At 44.3% G+C, this 24,982-nt stretch overlaps 1 protein-coding gene across 4 annotated transcripts in view; it reads left to right on the top strand.

Moving 5' to 3' along the window:
• Positions 1-24,982, top strand: part of ANKRD44 (ankyrin repeat domain 44) — a 1,456,106-nt gene that overhangs the window by 794,282 nt on the left and 636,842 nt on the right. For all 4 annotated transcript variants that reach the window (XM_069615728.1, XM_069615729.1, XM_069615727.1 and 1 more), the window contains one exon: positions 11,498-11,609. In XM_069615728.1, the coding sequence (XP_069471829.1) occupies positions 11,498-11,609 (112 nt within the window). The remainder of the gene's footprint in view (positions 1-11,497; positions 11,610-24,982) is intronic.

Raw genomic sequence — 24,982 nt, 5'->3', positions numbered from 1 at the left:
GGACCCACGAAACGGGGCAACAGTTTGCGACACCCGGGTATACGCAAGTGTCGGGTTGACAACCACACCCGGTCCCCTACGGGATAAGCAGGGGCCACCGACCGTCTCCGGTCAGCCTTTGATTTCATCAATGTTTGGGCCTCACGGAGATGGACAAGGGTCCGAGCATGGACGTCCGCAAGGTCGCGAACACAGGCGTTGGCAGCAGGGGTGTCGGAGGAGAGATCCGGGAGAGGAAGGGTGCGTGGATGTTGACCATACATAGAATAGAAAGGAGAGAAACCAGTAGCCGAGTGTCGTGAGTTGTTATATGCGAACTCAGCGAGGTGGAGCAGATTGTACCAGGAGTCTTGGTATTGAAGGGTCAGGCACCGCAAATATTGTTCCATGGCTTGATTTACCCTCTCAGTCTGCCCATCGCTTTCTGGGTGATAGGCAGAGGAGAAACGAGCATCAATTCCCAGTAGTTTGGTAAGGGCACGCCAGAAACAGGAAGTGAACTGCGACCCGCGGTCCGATATGATGACCTGTGGGAGACCAAAGAGACAAAAGACTGTCCTGAAGAACAGACGGGCTAGCGTTGGGGCCGAAGGTATGCCAGTACAGGGAACGAAGCGTGCCATCTTAGTGTAGGAGTCCACGATAACCCAAATGGTATCATAACCTCGTCTGCGTGGCAGATCCGTGACAAGGTCCATGGAGATAGTATGCCACGGTCGGGGGGGTATGGGCAATGGGTGGAGTAGGCCTAGGGGGCGTCCTCTACGTGACTTACATTGGGCACATATCGAACAGGTGTTCACGTAGTTCTCTACATCCCTCCTCATGGACGGCCACCAGCACCACCGGTGTAACAGATCCAGGGTGCGTTGCTGCCCTGGGTGACCGTTTATGGCAGCATCGTGAGACCAGGCCATCGCTTGGTTGCGCACATCGCATGTGGGAAGGAACAACCTGCCCTGAACAAACGGCAACCCCTCTCGTAGTACAATGTCCCATTCTGTGAGTGCATGCGGATGTTGGGAGACCCAATGTCTGATGGCGGTAAGCAGTGGCTGGGATGGTGTACACAAACAAACAACATGACCCTTCCCCAACAATGTGTCTGGAAATGAAGACAGTGGTTCCCCCCCAGGTGAACGGGGATAGGGCATCAGCCTTACCATGAACAAGACCTGGCCTGTGCTTAACCACAAAATCAAAAGCAGCGAAGAACAAATGCCAACGCACTTGTCTGCTGTTCACGCATTTAAGAGAGGCCAGATCCTGTAGATTCTTGTGATCCGTGTATACTATGGTTTGGTGTTTCGCCCCCATGAGGTGGTGACGCCATGATTGGAGGGCGTCCTTGATGGCCAACAACTCTTTCTCGGTCACTGTATAGTGTGACTCGGCTGCAGTGAACTTCCGTGAGTGATAGGCTACCGGATGCAAACTACCCGTGGTTGGACATGGTTGTGACAGTATGGCACCCAGAGCAAACGAGGAAGCGTCAGCCTCTATTACAAACGCAAGGTCCGGGTCAGGGTGCTGCAATATGGGGGCAGAAACAAATCTGGATTTAAGTGCTTCAAAAGCCTCCTGGTGTACGGAGGACCAGACAAAAGGGACGATAGGGCTAGTTAGCGCAGTCAGGGGAGACAATGGAAGAAAAACCGGCAATGAAACGTCGATAAAAATTAGCAAAGCCGAGAAAAGACTGGAGCTGTTTGAGGTTGACAGGGACTGGCCATTCCGTGACAGCACGGACCTTTGACTCATTCATAGACAACCCTCCAGGGGTGATGTGAAACCCCAGAAACTCCACCTCCCTTGTATGAAACAGACATTTCTCGGGTTTGGCGAACAGGGCGTTCTTCTTGAGACGGGAGAGTACCTCTCTAACATGAGCGATATGTTCCTTCAAGGAGGATGAATAGATCAAAATGTCGTCCAGATAGACCACCACGTACGTATCCAAGATGTCCGAGAATACATCGTTGATGAAACGCTGGAACGTTGCAGGTGCATTACAGAGCCCGAAAGGCATCACTGTATATTCAAATAATCCCTGTCTGGAGCAAAATGCCGTTTTCCATTCGTCTCCACGCCGCATGCGGATTAGGTTGTATGCCCCTCTCAGGTCCAATTTGGTAAACAGGGACGCCTTCGTCAACCTGTCCAGTAGCGTGGAGATGAGCGGAATGGGGTACCTGTTCTTCACGGTGATAGCGTTTAACCGTCTATAGTCCACGCATGGGCGCAGATCACCTTCCTTTTTTGGGACAAAAAAAATAGGGCTGGCAGCTGGAGAACAGGAAGGACGGATATGACCCAAACGCAAGGCTTGCTGAATGTATTCTTTCAAAGCCCGTTCTTCAGACTGTGATAACGAGTAGATCCTACCCCTTGGTATAGGAGCATCCGGGAGTAGATCAATAGGACAGTCATAAGGTCTGTGTGGAGGTAGACCTTCCGCTGTGACTTTGTCAAAGACCATATGATAATCATGGTAGTCCACAGGAATACCTGCCATAACGGCTCCCACAGTGTGTGTTGACGTGGTGTCAGTGGCTGTTTCCCTGATACAGGAGGAAGCCAAGGCGCCGAGGATTCTGGAGGGAGAGGAGAGTGATTCAGGTTCTGTTAGGCAGAAGTGCTGGCATTCTTCTGACTCGAATGTTACCTGTCCCGTTCCCCAATTGATCAAAGGGTTGTGGTGCCTTAACCAGGGGATACCCAAAATAACCCCGAACTGTGGTGTGGTGATGAGGTCAAATGACAGGCTCTCCTTATGAGTGCTCTGTATCACCACTTCCAAAGGAGCAGTTTGGTGCTTAATCGGACCAGAGGCCAAGGACGTGCCATCGACCGCTTGCACTGGTTCCGGGTGTTCCTTTTTGATCAAAGGCAGATTGAGACGATGGGCTAGTGTGATATCTATAAAACAACCCGTGGCCCCGGAGTCGATCACGATCTGAACGGCATGGACGATCTCCTGGGTAGGTTTCAACAGGGCCTGGACCACAACCGGTCTGATAGGACCGAAGGCGGGTTCAGTGGGGGTCGTGGATAGGCTCGCCGGTGCCCCCTGTATCATGGGCGAGCCTTCTGAAAACCCGGCGCCTTGTTCTTTGGTCGTCGGGGGGCATTCCCTTACGTAGTGTCCATTTAACCCGCAGTAAAAACAGGCGTTGTTGGTTCTCCGACGTTCCCGTTCAGACTGCGTTATTGGGCTTCGGATCCCACCTATTTGCATGGGTTCAGAACTGGCGGGGGAAGGAACAGGGGTTGACTGGCCAGAAAACGTGGTTTCTGCCTTCCGTTCGGACCTCCGGGCGTCCACCTGTAGTGCAAGGTCTACAAGATCCGTAAACACAGAAGGAAGAGCAGGAACCACTGATAGAGCGTCCTTCAAGGAGTTACATAACCCACGGTAGAACACGATCGCCTTTTTCTCCTCTGGCCAGGAGGTTTCAGCGGCGAGTTGGTTATAACGGGTGATGTACTCGATAAGTGTTTGCTTTCCCTGTGAGAGATCTAGTAATTCCAGGTCCCTTGACTGGGCCTTGTAGCGGGTGTCAAACACTCTAGCCATTTCCGTTATGAGGAGCTCAAAATCATATAAAGCTGGATGGTCATTTTCTAGCATTGGGTTTGCCCAGGTGGCCGCTACACCAGATAGGTGGGACAAAAGGAATGCAGCTTTTGTGGTAGAATCGGGGAAGGCTTGGGGTCTGCACAAGAAGTGGAGCTTGCATTGGTTTATGAAGGTGCGGTACTTCCGCGGGTCACCCTGATAGCGTTCTGGAGCGGCAAGTGGGAAAGAGGTTGGGAGCAAAACAGGTGTGGGTACGGAGGCCGGGGCCGGGACAGGTTGTACTGGAGGGGCAGGGTCTCCGAACTCGGCGTCTATAGGCAAAGGATGACGTGTGCTTTGCAAGGCGTCTAAGCGATGGTGAATGGCGGTCGTAGCTGCCGCCATGTCGGTCCTAAGGGCCGCTACGGCCTGCATTAGAGCGGTCACTGGGTCCCCGGCGGAGGGATTCATACTCTGAACGGCCAAGGGCTTCACAGTCTGTTATGGACTTGATGGTCGTGCAGAGTATAAATACCTCCGTCCCCAAGTACCACACAGACAACACCAGAAATACTGCCTGTGCGGTCTTTGAGGCCACAGGTGGAAGTCCGTCGAGCCGATTTGGGAACAGCCGGAAGAACCCCTTGAACGCTGTAAAGCAAAAGGTTAGGCAGTTATGCACAGAATAGGAAGGACAACTAAAGACACAGGTAAGTTGGTGCTGCTTACCTATCTGTACAAGAGGAGGCCCAGAGATGTGAGGAAAGGCTGAACCCCGGAGCAGGAGTTGCTGGAGGCTAGGAATACGGATGGATAGGTAAACACCTAGAGTGGAGGCCGGAGGCCAGGTTACCAAACAGACAGACGTGATCCGTAGAGTATCCAGAGACGAAGCCGAAGTCAAGTAACCAAGAGGACCAAAGTTCGAACAGGAGGGTGAGGCAGTAGCAGTCCGTGGAGCAAAGCGTAGGTCGGCAACTGAAGATCCAAAGTTCGGTAGTAGAAGGGTAATGCGAGGCAATCCGTGAAACAAAGCGTGGTCGAGGCAAAAAAACAATCCGTAAGTATCAAAAAGCGTAGAGTAGCGTCACGTGATCCAGGAGGAAAACAGCTGTGAAGCAACGCTCCTTGTTTCCGGAAGTCTCTTATAGCATTTCAGGAGTCACGTGATACGTGACACGGGAGCGTTGCTGCGTGAAGGGCAATCACGTGATCCATGACGCGCGGGTCTCCGTGAGCAACGCTTTGCGTTGTAGCGAGATGTCAATCTCCAGTTCAGCTGCCAAGAACGGGAGGGGCGATAAACGCCGGGTCTGCCATGCAGTGATCTGACAGGATGGTTGAGGGTCAAGGGGTTACGTGGACCCAGGTAAGTGTGTGGGGTAGTGGGAGGCGTAACACCTGCCCCTCAACAACAGACTCGTCGCCTTGCTTCTACAGGTCAGGAAAGAACTCAGGAACTCCTCTTCAAGGAATGGATCCTCTCTAACACCTATCTCTGCACACCCTCCACTCCCCACCCTACTGGAGACAGGGTGATCTTCCCTGATTCTTCTAGATTCCTTGCTGACAAATTGCCACCCTCCTACTTCCGTGTTAGAGCCTCACTCCCTCGTTTTTCTACTTCCCTCACCATGTTCTTCACCCTATGATTGTAAAGCGCTCTATTGCTTCCTGAAGCTAGGTCCACGCTCAATAAATACCCTAATAATAATAACATGCACCATTTGTGAGAGGATTGACTTGCAGGCAATTCATGGGTGATGTTCATTGATTATAAATCCATTGTGCGAATGAAGAACTACCACAGCCGGTAATGGAAGTCCTAAAATAATACATTACCATCAGGGATTCAAATGGGGGCACAGCACACCAGGTCTAACCCTTGTTATCCTGGGTCTAAATATCAGAAACTGAGGTGTAGCACTATTATGTCAGCTTGACATGGGGGGTAGAGGGTGTTAATGGAGAACATGGCGTGCAGGTAACACTATTCGCTTGATATCAAGTTTCAACCGGTCTACAGTATTCTTAAAACTGTATGTCTATGAGCAATGCCAATCTGTCAGGCTTTGGACACGTAGGAGTTAAAGGACCCTGTCTAGAAAGTGGATGAAGATAATATAGCAGAATTTCTTATGAGGCACTAGAGAAATGTTCTGTAGAACCTTCTGTGCTATTGTGCATTGACAAGTTCTCCATCTGTCTTGGGGGGATAGCTCAGGGGCAATGTGCTCATCTTGGAAGGAAGACCACGCAGAGCAACACAGTTTCGATCACCAGGTCTGCGCTTGGAAACCTCTGGGTATTAAGCGTGTTATAAATAACCAATTATAATTATAAAATATTAGACAGCTCACTGATAATATTGGGGGGAGGGAGGCTGGTTTTGGTATATTGACCAACTAACTGCAAATGAAATAGAAGATTGGTTGGCTGGCATGACTACAGACATTGCCATGTATAAAGGCAACTATATTGTTCTCGATGGGTAGAAGGGCATAGAAACATTTCTTAGGAAAATTAGTGACGCTAAGCCTGATATGTGTAGAAAAATCGGCGATGCTAGGAATAGCACTTTTGACCCACTTACTTTAATAGCAATTACTAAGAAAATAAAAAATAGGCATCGTAACTGGGTCAAGTGGTGGCGAGTCTCTAGCAGAAATGCACAATGGCAAAAGATGATCACGGTGTTGAGGATAAGAGAGGTATATGACGATTGCCGGGGACAGCAAAGGGAAGCAAAAGCAGTTTGGTGATGAATCCTATTAATGAAGTACAATGGCGAGAATATATAGAAAATAATTTCCGGGACGGTGGTAGTCAAGTCTTAAGTAGTGCTAACACTGCTGTCCTTCAGCCTGCAATATTTATTAATGGGGAGGCTATATTAGTCAAAATCAAAAAGCTGAAAGGATCTGAAGCGCCGGGGCCTAGCGGCCTAGCAAACCTAGTCCTTAAAAATGACCCTGAGAGTTGGGCTAGGATACTTGAGATACTATTTAGAAAACTCTGGATTGAGGGGAACATCCCGAAATCATAGAGGAGTTCAGTACTTGTCCCCATTTTCAAAAATGTTCTGTGTAATTGGGCATCGAATTACAGAGTGTTATCTATGATATCTCAGGCAAGATTTTTTGCTATATTTTTACTTGAAGAATTGCATAAATGGTCTATGTCGGTGCAGTTACTTGATAGGTTTCAGATAGGCTTTAGAGCCGGTTCAGCGAGCTCTCGTAATTTCAGATTGGTGGGCATGTTGATAGAGAAGGCCAAGTGAAAGGACTCTCCAGGCTTGTATGCTCTGTTCGTGGATTTTCCAGCTGCCTTCAAATCTGTTCTAGAAATAGATTGTGGCAAAAGCTTGAGTCAAATGGCTGCCCTGGGAGCATCTTAGCTCTCCTAAAATAGTTTCATGACAAAACCAGTGTGCAGATCAGACTGAATAGCAGGGGAACCACCGCCGCCCCTGTTTCCACAAGTAACAGGGTGAAGCAGGGATGTGTGTTGACTCCCCTGCTTTTTCATTTCTATCTGGCTGATCTGCTTACACGATTAGGATGGGTTCTGAATTGTCCTCGCAGGATTGCTTAGTCATATATATCGTTTGTTCATCATATGCAGACTATTTAGTATTGTTTGACCACACTTTCTATGGATTAGTAAGAACTACCTGAGAATTGTATAAATATGCTGGTGAAAATCACTTAATGATAAATAGGGACAAGACAAAAATAATGCACTTTTCTAGCACAATTGTAAATAGACCAACGTTAGTCTTGTCAGAGGGAATCATTGATTATATTGATTGCTACAAATATCTGGCTATAGAGATCAGAAGGAAGGTGGACCAGCTTAGTTTGCTAGTAGCTAAATTTGCAAAACAGACGGCTGGCTTTAGCAGGGAATCCTTTGCTTGTATAAACAATGTTTTTGTGCTGATGTCCTCTATGGCATTGAGTCCTTAACTTTGAGGGATCTAAAACGGTTCCATGTAATACGGAGCAGACTTTAAAAGAAATAGCTGGGGTTTACCATTGTGTGTAACAATGGACATATTAAAGACTGGCACTTGGTCTAATTTCCTTAGAGTCAATAGCATTGAAGACACAAGGGATTTTGTTAATTGAAGCAGTGACCAAACCTTGTTATCTACAATTGGGATGACGATGAAGCGGCAAGGGTGCAATGTTTATACTGAATCGATTATTACGTTTTATAACTTGTTTGGTTGGCATCCCGATTGAGGACAGGACTTGTATGAGTTGAAACAATCCTTTATCATGAAAGTCGAGAAATGGGGTTGGGCTCGGAAATTTGAACACCTGGCTAAATTGAGAAATTATGAACACCTGGCTAAATTGAGAATTATATGTTTTACTGTAAATATGATGTACAAGTACAAAACTTCACACCCACACTTAATTGCTCTGCCCATCGCCATCTGTTTCAAGGTTTCTGCTGTTGCTGCGTATGGATAGTCTTCCAGTTTTCGCAGTATGTGGTTCAGTGTTAAAAGTGACTGCGGAAAAATGATTGTTGCATATGTAAAGTTGAAACCATTATTGAAACTGCCAAACATGTCATTACAGAATGCAATGGAATTAGGGGCCACTTTTATCTGCCCATTAGGCAAGTTTGTGCACAAATATGACAGTATAGAGGATAGTGCCTTCTGGTATTATTTCCTTAATACTAACAATAAACACTTCGCACTTTATAGGGTCTGGCAGCTTGTTGATAAATAATTAGTATGAAAAACTAGTATGTTTTAATGAAAACATAGAGCTGATGTATATTTAAACTTTTGTACGTATTTTGTAATGTTTAAATTGTTTGTAATGATGGATTTTTAAAATTGTATCTATATCTTTAATGTTATGTAATGGTGCAGAAGTAAGGCTCAGACAGAAAGGGAGCATCGTTTTGGTTATAAACTTGTGTTAACCAAAAACAAAGGTTGGGACAATGACCTCTCTGTCCGTAAAGCTAAGAGGGGTTTGCCTGCCTCAAAGAAAACGAGTGAAAGTGTCAGGTTGTCAAATTCTAAAAAAAAGTCTAACACTGTCGTGTCCCAAATGCCTACTTCTGACCCTTACACTAATAACCTAAACTACATATGCAAGGGTGTTCTCTTCCAAAGTAAATTGGTAATGACAGTTCTTGCCAACAGAAAAGTTCCCAGTGACTCTGGTGATCACAACAACAAAAGAAATGTTCCACAATGTTTAACTCCAAGGATTAGGGGTCTGCTCCTTTCCCCTGCAACCCTTCTTGTACTACTTTTACTTACTTCATCTCGTTGGGTCCCAGACCCTGTATCTTCTTGCGTGCACTGCTGTACTCTTATAATTTTCTGTGGTTTTGAGTTCCATACTTGCAGTTCTGTATAACACCAACTTGTTGTTCTCTCCTGCCAAGCATAGGCTTTCTTCTAATCTGTCTCTTTTTGCTCTCAGGGTCCAAGACTCTTATTCCCAAATTCTCATGTGGGTGTGGGTACCAGACTCGCAATGTGTGGTCGCCATATCTTTGTTTACTCTCCTGCCAAGCGTATGCCTTCTTGTAGACTGTCTGTCTCAGAGTCCCAGACCCTCTTATCCTTTGGCTCTCATATGGGTGCAGGTCCCAGACTCGCAGTGCTCTGTTGCAATAACTTGGTTTACTCTCCTGCCAAGCATATGCTCCCTTCTCTACTTTTCTTAGGGTCCCAGACCATCTTGTTCTCCAGCTCCCTTATTGGTGTGGGTCCCAGACCTTCTTATCCCATGTTCTGCAGCCGTTCCTCAATTCCTCCTGGACCTCCAGCACCTCTCGGTAGGCCCACATACCTGTTGCTGTGGTTCACATCCACCCAGCAGCGGTGCTTCCCTCTGAGGCTCTGGCAGCATCCGGGTGTCCTCTGCGGTCGTCTGCTTCCTCGTCAGTAAACTTGCGTTTGGGTTTCTCTTCTCGGTGGCGATCGCTCTGCCAGTCTCGTCTCCCTTCTTGAGAAGCGGATTTGCTTTCTGGCAACTTGCTGGATTGAAGGGTGCCCAGAGGTTTGCTCAGGCAGTGTGTAAAGTTTCTCCTGTTGCTTGGACTACTTTTGTGCTCCTGTTCGCCACTGCGCACAGCGTCTCCTGCCGCAGTCGCCTGTTCGCCGGGTCGACGTCTCCCGGGCTTCTTTGTTGGAGGATGGCTTTCTCCATTTTGGTTTCCCTCTACAGATTTGTATTTCCCTTGACCAATCAAATGCAGAGATAGACTAGACCAGACTCTCTGGTTCTCTGGAGTGATCATCGTTATCCTTGTGGTCTTCTTCTTCACAGTACTTGAATTGGAGTTATATGGGAAACAGTTGGTATTTTCAGGGCTGCTTGTCAAGTCTAACCTAGTAGGTTGGTTGACCGCACAATTAAATATATTGGCACTGATTGGGCACAGGGAAGGAGAGTTTGGCTTGGGAAAGGAAGAAGGGTCTAATAAAGTGTAGGAATATCACTTTCTCGGGGAATGGTCATCTCTAATCTCACAAGGGGTTCCCTCTTCCCGGTGCACCACCCTGAGGGGGACTATTGCACTGTGGATGCACCACCCTGGCCCCATGGGAAAGGTCTCCCCCTAGGGGAGAAGGGGCGGCATCCTCAAGATTCGTCACATTTACAATAATTATTTGACTATGTAAAAAGTTAATTATTTACTAAATCACAATATAAAATAATACAATTCATTTATTGTTGATTATTTTTAATGAAAAGCTACTTGTTCTATTACTAAAGGTATTCATTATCAAATCACATACTAGGAGTTTGTTCAACTACTTGGGTTAGAAATGTTGGAAATTGTCCAATATGAAATAAGAAACATAGAACTTCATCAAGAAAAAGGTTTCCCTTGCCTTCTTCTGCATCAACTCCATTCTGGCACACTGTGGGATATCCCAACCAGAGTCCCCATGCAAGGTTCCTGCATTGTGCAGGGAATTTGCATGCTTCTCCAAGTGGATCAGTACGCTGATCAGTGAGGGCAGTCTTGAGGCCTGCAAACTGCACCTGCTTTTCCTATGCTGGTAAAAAGCAGGCACAGCCCCTGGGACTAATTGGCCATCATGGTGGCAACCATTGCTGATCTCGCCATGGGCATTCACGCACAAGGAAAATCACTCTGGACTAACAGCATCAGTGCAGTGGACTATAAGAAGACAGCCAGTCCCGGTTTCCCATGCCTTTCACCATCCAGATGCAGGGGCTCCCTGAACCGGTCAGTCCTGTATGAAAGGTTCCATGTAATAATGTCCCATCAAAAATATCGCCATGCAAAAAAATGGCCGAAAAATTGCCGTTTTTTTGTGGGGACATTATTACATGGAACATGCGGGGGACACCTCCGCAAGCCCCAAAACCTTTTTTATTTTTCATGGGGAGCGGGGGACACCCCCGCTGCCCCTGTCCCTATATATATGGTCACCGATATAATGTCGCCACAAACTTTTCCCAGCGACATACTATACAGCGACCATATATATAGGGATATTATTACCTGATACTGTATGAAACGGATTACCAGAATGAGGATTAGAGAGTCTGAACACAGGACGGATGTGCCACGATCGAGATCATTCTGGTGGGCCCGTCTAATGATTTTTTCACCCTTAATTACCAGGCTCCCCTGAATTATTCCAAAAGTGTTTATTCAGAGATGAGTATGCCACTCTTCTGGTTCGCTCCAATTTGTGTTGTCACCTGAAAATCAAATTGTAATTGACCTGAACTCTTCAGTCTGCAGTCCCTGCTCATCTCCTTCTTCCTTCCTTAGCTGCCCTCTAATGAACTACTGTAAAGATACGCTTTGCTTGTGTATGTGTTTGCTGACTCGCTTGTTTGCATCTCATTACTTAGCAATGCAAACCTAACTCGGCCCTCCACTTCACTAAAGCTGTGCATTTCTTGGCAGGTGTCTAGAGTTCCTGCTTCAACACGATGCTGATCCCTCCATTCGGGACAAAGAGGGGTACAATACTGTGCACTATGCTGCTGCCTATGGCCACAGGCACTGTCTGGAATTGGTGAGTTAAGTTTTGAAAAATCACTTTCATATGCAATCCCAGATATGTTTTAGTAATTAATCTGCAATGACATGGATCTTATAAGCACCAGAGGTCATGTCTTGAATAGACACTAATGGTAACAAACAACTTGCTCTGTAAATGCAAATGGTATTGTATGAGATTTTGAATTGGATCTTGTGTTGCCCAATTGTAATCACGGCCTGTAGTAGCCATGGTTGGTATGGTTCTTGGCTAATGGAAGGCAGAAAAGCATTCTTTGCACGTGTCATCATTTAACCACGCGATTGTACCAAGTCTTCTAATTTGTGATTGGCATTGACTCATTGTAAGACCAATATAGCTATACCTTGCCTTGTGTTCAACTGTACTGTTATTAGAGTTATGGCCTTAAAACAGGACTGTTGTCATATATAAAAGTTTGCTATGGCCTTGCAGTACCTTTCCCGCCGGGCCTCCTTAACTGGTCTTGCTTGCCCTGTGGAGCGTATTGGCTTTTAGGATGAAATGAATATACATTTTGGAATGGATGGGTGCAGTGTGAAGAAAGCAAGCTTTCACACTTTTTGGATTTAAACAAAATCTAGTTTGTGAGGCTCCGCCACTGTGGGAGGCCTTGGTTCCTCTCTAAATGTCGAACAGTGTTTTCAGGTGAATACACTTTTCAAAGAAAATGGCTGCCACAGAAGGATCCCAGCGAAATTGCCTGTCATTTCTGTTGTTAGAAAGGATATAATACATATTATTCTACCATGTCTGATTGTATTAAGATTAAAACCTCACATGGGGTTCCATGTCCCTTTACCTACAATTTTTTTCGATGAAATTACTTTGGAAAAACTCATAGATTATTTGTTTTATATATATTAACTTTCTTTTTTTATTTGGTTTTTTTAAACATTTTAATTTTGTTTTGGGGGTTCCCCCAACTACCCCCTTCCCATACTATTATCTCTGCGCCACCCCCCTCCTCACACCTTACGCCCTATATATTTAGATGTGTTTTTTTCGAAGTAATTTTTCTGATGAAAATAACTTTGAAAAAACACTGGTCGGTAAAACACAATACCCTCACAAGGTTCTGTGACATCACAGGACTAGGACAACATCTGCAGAAGTTTGAAAAAACAGTTAATGTAACATTTCTCCTCTTTGCAGAGAGTGCTACACTTCTTTGCCTTGGGACTCAGTATATTCCCAGACATTTTCACACAGGTTATCCACTTTTCTAACAGAATAATGGTGCACATCTCATGCTCTCCAAAGCAGATACTATTTTTGCTACTTTTTATTTCTTATGGATCCTGAGAATTACTCCGTACCCAAATCGCAGTAAATGAAAAGTTTAAGCTTCAACTGGGAAATTATATAGCATTTCTAAGGAATAATAACAATAAGTAATCAGGTCCTTACTTCCTTTCTCTGCTTTCTGGTTGCAGTCCCTACAATATTATATGTACTATAGCCAGGACGCAGGCTCTAAAAATGGAAATGGGGCCATTTCTTAGCATATGGAATGCACAACACCACCACTTGGTGTGATGTCAGAGGTAAAAAGTGCCAGCAAGACTCTGCAACCCACTTTTTGTACATGGGTTGTACCTGATCCGTTGGTATAAATTGCCTTGATTCGCAATAATACTTGGTTTCTCTTGTGCCACAAAGTAGAAATCTGTGCCGAAAGTAACTGATGAAAACGCCAAGAATCCACTAATGTTGACAGACAACTGCCCACTTTGTTCACCTGAAGTCATTCCTTGATCATTGCCACTTGCTTTAAAAGAAATGTAGCAGCTGATCACATAAGTGACGTTATAGACACCCTGGCTTTTAGACGATGTCAGTCTGCATTCGTGTGATGATGTACTTTTAGGGTTAATAAATGTCCCTTTATAGATCTAGGACAAGTGCAAAAATACAAAGTAATACGAGATAGAAAACCAGGAGTAGCTTGACACTGTTAGCCTAACAAGGGACAACTTGAGACCTCTTCAACCTCTCCTCGTAATGCTGCCACTGTTGTACTGGACTCAACCTCTCATCCACAACAAAGGAAGGAGACTGACCAATGGGATCTTACCATAATTGTATTTTATTTACAGAATTATTGATATTTTTCAGATCTATTACTAATATATACCCTCCTGATGCCTTAAAAGCAAATAACCTAATGAACAGAGCCCCTAATAGCATTCTGTTTGAGTGCCTAGAGCAATTTATTTATTTAGTGTATTAGTATAGCGCGTAACAAAAGCTCCGGGGCATAGTGACACTTGGACAGAGAGATGCGACAAAATACAGGACCCCAGAATCAAGTAAAATCAGGGAAATATCAACAGGTCGGTTTTCAGCTTAGGTTTGAAAGAGGCAAGTGAAGAACATGTTCTCAGATCCAATGGATGATCGTTCCAGTTTTTGGGGACAGCATACAGATGATCTCTGAGCCACATAGGAGAGTCTTGTCTCTGGTATTTCCAGGAGCGCTCTGCGGATCGGAAGCCAAGAAATGCATTTGGACAGATACCTAGGCGCCTGCCTGTGTAGACATCTGTGCATAATATAATGTACACGAAAAGAGATCCTACTGCAGACAGGAAGCCAGTGTAGGTTTCTCCTGGCTGCAGTCACATGGTCTATTCTCTGTAATCCTTCAACAATGCGATCAGCATTGTTTTGTATAACCTGCAAGCGAGAAAAGTACATTTTTTGAGATGCCAAGCAGTAGACTAGAGCAAGTGTTGCCCCTATGCTGGCACGTGCGATTGTTGCACAGTTAGAGGTGCTAACAAATGGACAAAGCTGGGTAAGCAATTTTAGATGGTATGAGGTGCTGGAAACAAGGCTATTAACCTGGGCCATCATAGTGAGTTCTTGGTCCAATGTGACCCCCAATGTCTTGACCTTCGACTGAGTAGAAATGCTACAACCTGCAACATTAAATAGTCGATATTCTGGACTAAGCTTGCATAGCTGTGAAATGATGCCCAGAACCATGAGTTCCGTTTTTGAATCATTAAGTGTGAGCTTATTAGCTTGCATCCAAATTTGAAATTGGTCATAGGTTGAGTTTAGTGTGGTGGAGTTCGTGGCAGAGATCCCTGTGAGGGGGACAAGGCTCTGCATGTCGTCTGCATAATTAGCATATATAATGATTGCTTCATCCAACTGTTCAAACAGAGGCTGCATAAAGATGTTAAAAAGAGTTGGCGACACGCACAAACCTTGTGGAACCCCACATGTAACGGTGAACTCATATGCCAGAGCATCCTTAAATCCCTGGCCCTACGATCAGTCAGAAAGCATTTCAACCATTCGGTGGCTCTTGAGGAAAAATGTGCTGTGCTGTGAAGTCTCTCCGCAAATATGGAATTACCTACCAGAAGGAATGCGGCAGAGAGATCTAGTAGCATAAGCATAGCAATATTCCTTTTCTCAACAATCAAACATGTTGGTTTTTAGTTCAAGGAGGGTAGATTCAGTGCTATGAGCACATCTAAACCCGGATTGTTGGTAGCCCAGGATGTCATGTTAGCAAGAAATTCCTCAATTTGTAAATGAGCCACTTAATCAACAAATTTGAGTAGACGGGGAACATTCGTAATGGGCTGATAATTACCTGGCACATCAGGGTCCAAGGAAGTTTTTTTTTTTTATCAGGGGAGAGATCCAGTCCTGTTTTATATCACTTCGGATGCATTTTTCTCTGAATGAGATGTTCACAAATTTAGTTGAGTGGAACTAGCTGCAGAGCACTCACCTTCACTGTGCTGACAGACACAAATGTCCCCTTTACAGTTTGCTGGCTTTTGCTTTCTTAAAATTTCGGTAAGATCATGCTCTGATATAGGATGGAAATTAAATTCCAGGCATGTTGTATTGATGTTAGATGCCACAATATCAGGTCCTTTGTTGCCTGTCTTGCTTACAGTGCAACGTTAGACTGAATGTTTTTTAATTTATCCAATAGTGCATTATGAATGATCATGCACCATTTAGCATGTTTAGATATCTGCGATGGAAGAGGACATGAGTCCTCTAGCTCTCTAAGGATTCTAAATGGCTCCTTAGCACTAGAGTCTGCGTCTCAAATGTGGTGTTCGTAGAATTTCCTTTTTGCTTTGGATATGGCTGTTGTATGTGATTTAACTGCATGGGAATAGATGATCTTGTCTTCAAAGGATTTAGTTTCTTTCCACTACTTTAAGGCCTTTTATTTTTGTTGAGGTTGTGTATATCTTCAGAATACCACTTTATCTGGCAACATTTTCAGCATATGTGATTTTACAGGCGCCACACTGTCTACCACTCTCAAGAGTTTGCTGATACGCAACTGCTAGTACCTCTCAGAGTGTAAATTGGGCAAGTTGTCAATGGTAGATGAGATAAATAGTGCAAGGGAAGGAGGAGTGAGCTTGTGCAGGTTTCTATATGAGACCCTGCACTTCTCTTGCATGATTTTAGTGAGCAGTGATATAGACATATTCCATTCTAGGAGATGGTGGTCAGACCATGGGCATTGATTATTTACTAGATCCCCAATGAAGATATTCTGCGAAAGTACCCAGTCTAGAATCCTTTCTTCATTGTGAGTAGGCTGGGTGATATACTGGTTGAAACCTAGATCAAGTAGCGTGGTCTTAACCATCATGGACATGACATCAGAGCTGTCAATAAAGCCAAGATTGAAATCACCCAGAATGAGAGTTCTTGCTCTAGGTTTCAGACTAAGAGATACCAAATCATTGAGATGTGTCTCAAAATCGGGCATGCTATGTGGGGGTCAGTATATTTAAAATATATTAATAGTAGCATTAGGGTTAATCTCGAATTTGGCCCCCAGCACTTCACATTCTGAGACTGAGATGTTCTCTATTTTGCAATTCTTAGAGCTTTGTCATAGAGTAACGCTAATCCACCCCCTTTGTTATTTGTGCGATCAGCTCTTGTGATGGTGATTCCTGCCGGATTCAACATCCTAAGAGCTGGTCCGGCGGCATCATGTAGCCGTGGTTCTGTGATGACACAAAGATCAATTTTGTTTGTGGTGATATGTTCAGCTATTTCAGTACAATGTTTAACAAGTGACTGTGTGCTTAAGAGCATACATTTTAGCTCTTCATGGTGTCCTGGCCTGGGAGGTTTGTTATGTTCTATGGTGCCAGCAGGACAAGCATCACGTTTAGTGTCTTCATTGGTCGGCAGCTTTTGCCAGCTCAGACGCCTGTATTCCCTGCAACCCAGGGCCAGGAACCTGTCCATATTGCTATCCTGCGTGGACAGCTGTGGCAAAGGTGCTAACATATCCTAGTTGGTTGGCACTGACTCATTGTGTATCTTGATGTTTCTACAGCATTATCTTGTAGTGTCAGGGGAGTAGGCAGAAGTGGCATGTCATCAACAGCCACCAATGAGAAAACCTTAATACTGGCAATGACTTCAGTCTGTATGACTAGTAAAGAAGAATTATATGGAGTGTTTGGGTCGGTCAGGGTAGAAGAACCTACATGTTCAAGTATTGGACTGATAATCTCAGTGCCCCGCGACTGCCTTGGTGTGTAATCCTGGGGCTACAGACGCCAGTCAAGATATTTCTGAAGAATATCATCTGCTGTGCAATTACGGGGCTGGCTGTTAGTTCCAGTCAAAGTCCATCGCTGTGGTTGCAGAGTAGGACGCCATAACACCATGCATCGACGCGAATCAGCGAAGAATGGCCTAGCTCATGTGTGACGCACCGCTGGCGGGTGTTTAAGCCCCAATCGATCTGGGGATTGTAGTTCAAAGGATCTACTGGCAATGATGCAGACAAATGCAGGCAGCAATTCCGGGAAGAGGTGATCGCATAATACAGAGCACTCGTTCCGAAGTAAATAGGAAAAACAAATAGATTGCACTTGTTTCTAAGAAAACAAGTAGCCTGATGTTACAAAATTTAAATCTAGTTGCTTATTTACGCTAAATCTGTCAAACCATGCGTGGAAAATAGTACAGTAAGCAAAGTTTGAATTTAGGTGATCTCACACGCTATATCTACAATGTGCACACTAATGATAGTCCCACGCAGCACAAGCCCTACTTTCTTTGTAAGGAGCAGTAACTAGTAAGCGCCACTGATCTAAGGAATAAATGAACATAGCAGCCTAGAGTTCAGCATCACACACGCATTGCATACAAATAAGAAATGGCCTTCTTTCTAAGATGAAGCTAGATACCACCCGAGAGAGCTTCCTTAATATATTCTTTTGGCAAAAGCGCCAACCGCTGGCCTAACTATGGCAACAGTGTTGAAAGCTTTATGACCTACCCGGCACACATGGTGGACTCTGCGCAAGTCTTGCACTGACAGATCAAATTCCTCCTTGAAGAGAAGACTATGTTCTGCAACTGGTCAAGGATGCTCCGGAATGAACCCGCTTTATCTGTTGTATGGATATGGATTGTGGATTGGGCTTGCAGGTGAATGCTGAAGAACCTCTCACTCAAGGTTTGATGTTGGATGATTCTCCAATGTACTGCACTGTCAAATCAGCAGATGGTGGAGGTATGAGGAAGAGGACTTTGAAACAGATCAGAACTACAAACAGTTCTTTATATCTTTCAATGTATGATTTTCTAGACATTCAAACTGTGACCCAAAGACAAATGTGCACTTCCTCCACAACTTCCTCTGTCCTTGCTTGGTTTTGCACTCTTTAAGCCAAAAAGTTCTTCTTGGCAGCAGCAAAGCCTTTGGTGGCAAGGTGGTTGCTCTAATGGATGTAAAGACAAGGACCAAAATAAATGTAACTTGTTTCTGTATATCCTCCAGAAGACTTGATCACACGGCCCAAAAAGCATAGTGCAGAAAAAGAATCTGAAATCGTAACGATTGATACACCTATCCTATGTAGATGTTAAAAAGTAATACAAATGTGTTGACACCCCGCCCCTCCTACTAACCACTGTCAAATTACATACAAGTTCCTGCTGTGGTGGTAGGGGTATCTGTACTCTTGGTCTGATCAGGTAATTGAATGTCGTCTTACCTGTCATGACTGAGTGTACCTACCTACCCCTCTGCTGAGTTCTGTGACATCTAAGTACAGCAGACTCTTCTTAAGCTGAATTAATAATGGGGAGTGCCCCTTCGTGTGACATAGCTAGGAACATGCCTTGCTCGTCGTGACGCTTACATGATATTTCCATTATGATGAATACCTATGGCAAGGCAGGCATCCAACCATATGCTTTCATTAATTGGAATATACCAATGGACATTTCAACATTACACAAGTGCATTTGTATGTGAAAAGTTGCGAACTCATGCCAGGCCAACGCCTCTTACTTACTGCCTCCTCTTAAATAAGGAATACCTCTTCTGAAGACTCCCGACCATACTGTCAAAACAGGCCTGGGACAGAGGTGAAAACATGAGGTGTGAGGACACTGTACTGAATTACTATCGGGGAATTGGGGAAAAGGCTCTGCCAAAAATTCCAGACTCGTCCTTTAAAGGGATGGGCCTTCCAATTATGGGGTCCTGCAAGCATATGAGTGATGCAAATGCTACCCCAGTTAAGTACCCCAAGGCTCTTGTCTATGCCACCTAGCATTGTAGCTGTCATTGGAGTGCTAGTTTTCATTGGCGTATGGACAGCTTTGGGTCTTATTGCCCATCATAAGTGAAAAAGGAATTTGTGGTAGAGCCCCTTTTTCCAAGCTTTTGCGATCCCTACTATTGTTGCAGCTCACCTAGATGGTGTATGATCCTGCGTGGCCTTGTCTGTGGGAGTTGCTGAATCCCACAGACCCCCTGAGGCATCTGGTCAACAACTGGTATTAAAACAGCTGAAATCAACACACCCTGAGGGAAAGAGGAAGTGGATAAAATCAAAAACAGATTTTTGTCTTCAACTCGAGGGATAATCTACAGAGGGTGAGAAAACAAACCAAGTTACTACCACTCTCAAACCCTGGCCCACTCTTTCATACCCCAATCAACAATCAGTAAGTGTATGTTCCTCCTCTGAGAGCTGAGAGGAGACTTAAATGACCAGAAGGTTGTAATTTATGATCAAAGAAAACTGGAACAGGTTTCGGAAATTCTGTGTTAGTGCTCGTGTGTGTGTCTTTCTTTGTTTAAATAAACCTTCAGATCTTTCTGAATTCTTGCTTTTCTTTTGGAAATTCAAATTGGACTATTTTGTAGAGTTTGTGATTTAAAAAATAAAGAAATGAAATCCAGAAATTGCTTTTGTACACTCTTGAACCCAAAACGACAAGGTTGATATTATCTTCAAAATGTCTGTTCTCTTGAAAGTCAATCTAGACACTACTCCCTGTCGCTTAACTGTGTCTTTTAGTGCTGAATTTTATCCAAACTAATGTTCCAGCACTAATGTTGCTTGGTCTCAACAAACGCTAAATCAGAATGTCTGTACACACCCTGATTTGCCTCAACTGACCATGCCAAATAAACTTTTGTCTTCACAGACTCTAATCCCCCTCAGACAGGACGCTTCTCTGAACACGGCGAAGACACTAGCTCTTTGAGTATGCGTGATCTTAAAAATAGTTCAGTCTCGGTGAATGGTGAATGCGCACACAAACAAGGACACTGCTCTTACGATCATGCGCACTATCACACGCAGATGAAATCAGTGACAGTAACTCACGCGCAGCAAGCACATAATTACTTTAACTTTAAAAAAACGTTTTAATCTTAAAGTAACGTAGCGCGATATCACTCGATGCTTGCCCCTCACTAAATACCTAATCAAACAGGCTAAAAAAATTTAGACAAAAGCATTATATACAGTTTCCTCAAAAATGTAACATCCTGCGAATTGACTTTGAACTAGGTTCGCTGCCCTCCCTCCAAGAGCACTTTCCTGCTTTCTTGATCACAGATGATTTCTTCAAAAGGGTCTTTGGTGCTTTTCCTGTCAGAGGACTTAAAAACAGCTACCGAGAATGAGGAGCTTCCTGCTTGAGGTAGGACATGGAAAAGCAGTTTAAAATGCCTGTTCAAGCATCAAGAGCAGTACTCTACCAATGAGCTCTTAGCTCCTGAACCACCATGCTAGCTTGGGAAACACTCCCGCTGTAGATTAGAAGATTAATGATTAAACCAACTGCATACCTGGCACTAGATTTAACAACTGAATTCGCAGTGGGACTACAAGCCTAGAATGATTATTATTAAATAGATTTATACTAATACCACGTACCATGACCTAGACTGTACCAAGTACCCGATCCAGACTTAACGGCCCCATGTACCATAACCCAGACCTGACAGTACCCCCCTCTTGTAAGCCCTGACCTCGGGCCGGGTTTCGCTTGATTTTTCGTATGGAATCTAGCAATAAACTGTGGAACATGGACATCTTTAGAAGACTCCCAAGATCTTTCTTCTGGTCCAGACCCCTCCCAATCAACCAGATACTGCAACGTTCCCCTAGAACTACAATGAAGAATCCCCTTAACTTCATATTCCTCCACATCTCTTTCAGCTAAAACAGGCTGAGGGAAATGACTTAACCTAGTTCCTTTAATCACCGGCTTGAGTAAACTGGCGTGAAAAGTTGGATGAACTTTCAAACTGTTGGGCAACTTCAATCTGACTGCCACTAGATTGATTACCCTCTCGACCTCAAAATGGCCTACAAACTTGGGACTGAACTTATTTCTTCCCTTCAATCTATGAAACTTTGTGGACAGCCAAACTAGATCTCCTGCACTAAAGTAGATTCTTCTCCCACTAAATCTCAATTAAATTGTGGGGGAAATCCCCTGCTACAAAAGAAAGGCGACGTCAAGATTGAATCTTTTCTAGAGTTATTATATGCGAACTCCGCCATCCAAAGTAAATCAATCCAACCTTTTCCCTCCTGCCAGTAATACCGTAAATGTTTTCCAACCTGACCATTCACTTCAGGATGATAACCTGAAGTCAGTTGATTTTCAATTCCCAGTTCCTTGCAAAAGCCTGGCAAAAATGTAGTAATAAACTGCAACCCCCACTATGTGAAATCACCTGACTTGATAACCAATGCAAGCAAACTACTTCTTGAAGAAACCTTTGTGCCAGATTAGTCGCTGTAACCTTGATTGGGATGAAATCTCCTTCCTTGGTTAAACAATCCACCACTACCAGAATTGCTGTACACCCCTGTTCTCTCGCAAGATCCACTATTAAAACTAGAAACAAAGTATGCCAAGGCCACGGTGGAATGGGTAATGGTGCCAGCAGCCCCACTGGTTTCCCCGCTGCAGACTTGGACTTTACGCAAATTTCACTGGTCTTTACGAAATTCAGAGCATCTTCTCTCATTGTCTTCCACCAGAAGTGCCTCTGCACTAGTTCTGGCTTCTTCCCGGAAACCAGGATGGGCTTCCAAATCCAAATCGTGACACTCCTTGAGGAACTTTTCTCACTGGTGTTCATTCGGGAGAAACAACCTGGTATCAACAAAAGGCAAACCAGAAATGCATCGAGCCGGTTCTTGACACGCCAAATCTCCCATCAGATCCAAAGACATATTCTGCTGAATCTCATTGACCAATTCTTCATCTTTAAAGGTGTTGGCTGAAACAAAATGTTCTTTCGAGATTAAAGGTTTGGGACTCATTTCAAGCTCCTACTCACTTTCTGGAAACTGCTTCGATAGAGCATCAGCCTTTCCATTTAGTTTTCCTGGCCTGAAAGTAACAATGAAATAAAAATCAGCAAAGAATAAAGACCAGCGTAATTGTCTTGGTGTTAAGGTTTTGGCTGATTTAAGGAAGAGTAAATTCCTATGATCTGTAAGTATTGTTCTGGTATGCCGAGCTCCCATCAGATAATTTCGCCAATCACCAAAAGCTAATTTAATAGCAAGCAACTCCTGGTCCATAATGGTGTAATTGAACTCAGCAGCCAAATTCTTTTTGGAAAAATACGCCACCGGATGTAGCTGCCCGGTTTTGCCGTGCCGATGCGACACATTGGCTCCCATAGCTAAATCTGAAGCATCAGCCTCAACAAAATGGGCTTTTGAAAGATCTGGGTGGAGCAAGATTGGATCTGAAACAAATGTTCCCCTTAAGGTGTTAAAAGCTTCCTCAGCCTCCTGAGTCCTAACAAACCTTTCACACACCTTTCTTCAGATGTTTCGTGATTGGAAGGATTAACTGTGAGAAGCCATCAATGAATCTCCTATAAAAGATAGCAAACCCGAAGAAACTCTGAACCTCCTTTATTCCGGGTGGGAGTCGGCCAGTCATTTACTGCCCGTACCTTCTTGTCGTCCATTTCCAGACCCTGCAGGGAAATAACAAAACCAAGAAACTCCACAGTTACAGTACAAAGCTGGCTTTTCTCCAGTTTGGCGAAGAGATGTGGTTAACACAATTTTCTTAGCACCTGTCTAACATGATCTTGATGCTGTTTCAACTCTTGAGCGAAAATTAAAATATTGTTAATATAAACTAAAACAAAAATATCCAAGAATTCTCTTAAAACGTCATTAATAAAAGACTGAAAAGCGGCAGGGGAATTACATAATCCAAATGGCATTACTTGATATTCAAACAAACCGAACCTAGTCTTGAAAGCAGTTTTTCATTCATCCTCTTGTCTGACCTGACCAAATGATAAGCCGCCTTCAAATCCAATTTTTTTTTTAAAATAGTCTCCTCCTGAATTTGATCAAGCATTTGTGGAATCAAGGGTAACGGGTAACGATTTTTGATGGTCACCTTATTTAAGGAGCGATAGTCTATACAGGTCCTTAATTTGCCATCCTTCTTAGCAACAAAGAGTAAGGGCAAGACTGCTGAGGACTGCAAGTGTCTAATAAAGCCCTTTGCTAGATTTTCTGCTAGATACTCTTTGAGATACTCATTCTCTTTTTCTGTTAAAGCATACACTCTACTGCTAGGTAAGGTTGCACCTTCCTTGAAGTCAATCTTGCAGTCATAAGGCCTATAAGGGGGCAACTCTCCGACCTCAACTTCATGAAAAACATCCTCAAAATCCTTGTAACATTCTGGCAACTCCCCCATCAGAGCTCCAATGGAATGAACCATTCTTACACCTTCTGCCAAGGCTACAATCCTCTTCTCCTCAAAATCTTCTCCCTCTCTTCGGGGTTCACAAAATCAAAACATTGCTCTTTACAAAAGTCTGACTCAAATTCCTCTACCCTCCTGCACCAATCAATAACGGGGTTGTGGAAGTTTAAACACAGCATTCCTAGAATGATCTGCTGCTGGGGTGCATCAATTAATTCAAAAACAATAATCTCCCCATGATTTCCCACCATGAACATTACCAGTTGAACAGTCTTGTGGGTTATTGGTCCGGAGGTCAAGAGATCCATCCATCACCCTCACCCGACCCACCATCTCTTTCGGAACTGGAGGAATTGACAAAGATTTTGCTAACCCCCCGGGCCATGAGATTCCCCTTTGCACCTGAATCTACCATCACTGGTTCAGATCCCTTCAACTTCCCCTTAAAATATACGGATACATTAACTGTGATGTGCGGCACAGCTGTCTGGAGTGTATTGGCAACCTGCTGTATGCGGGTTGCTGGGAGACTGAATTCTTTTGGTGGTATTAGGCCAATTTCCCTGGAAATGCCCACTTCTACCACAGTACAATCCAAGGGAATATTGTAAAGCAGTCGTGGACGGACTACGTCCTGCCTGGAACCTTGCGGAAAATCATACAGACCCAGTAGGGGAAGATAAGTGGATTGAACATTTTTCATCATTATATAGTAACTCTTGTAGCACAGGTGATGAGAGCAACCCAGACTCAGGCGATCAAAACATATTCGCCTGCAATACCGTTCAAGCATTTACCCGTAGCCCCTTCGATATTGACGATCGAAGTTGCCAAGGCAGTCGCAGGGATATTGGGAAATCGGCACTAATGGGAAATCCGCTGGCGCAGATTCAATCCCAATAGAGTTTTTCAAAGATGAGGCGAAGCTTTGAGTGCCGGTATTTACTTTGATTTTTAATGTATTTACTTTGATTTTTAATGCAGTGTTGCAAATGAGGGTCACAACAGACTCTTGGAGAGAGGTGATTATCGTACAAAATTTTAAGAAAGTTGGTCAAAGCGATCCAGCATGCTATCTCCCGATCTCCTTAATCGACACTTCAGCTAAATGGTTTGGGCGAGTGTTGCATGGTAGGATCTTGGACTGGGCCAAAGAAAATCAGATTCTCTGCGAGTACCAGTATGATTTTCATGAGGGAGTTAGCACGACCGATCAGATACTGAATCTGAGATTGATCTTGGACAAGTAAGTCTGTGGCTACAAGGGAACGATTTACCTGGGCTTTATGAATCTTTCCACCATTTTTGATTGCATAGCCCACGATATGTTATGGGAA

This window comes from Ambystoma mexicanum, chromosome 9 (assembly GCF_040938575.1).
Source record: "Ambystoma mexicanum isolate Mex_15411 chromosome 9, UKY_AmexF1_1, whole genome shotgun sequence".
NCBI classification, from domain to species: domain Eukaryota; kingdom Metazoa; phylum Chordata; class Amphibia; order Caudata; family Ambystomatidae; genus Ambystoma; species Ambystoma mexicanum.
Note: the sequence above shows the minus strand (reverse complement) of the source record. Positions and strands in the feature narration are given on the sequence as shown.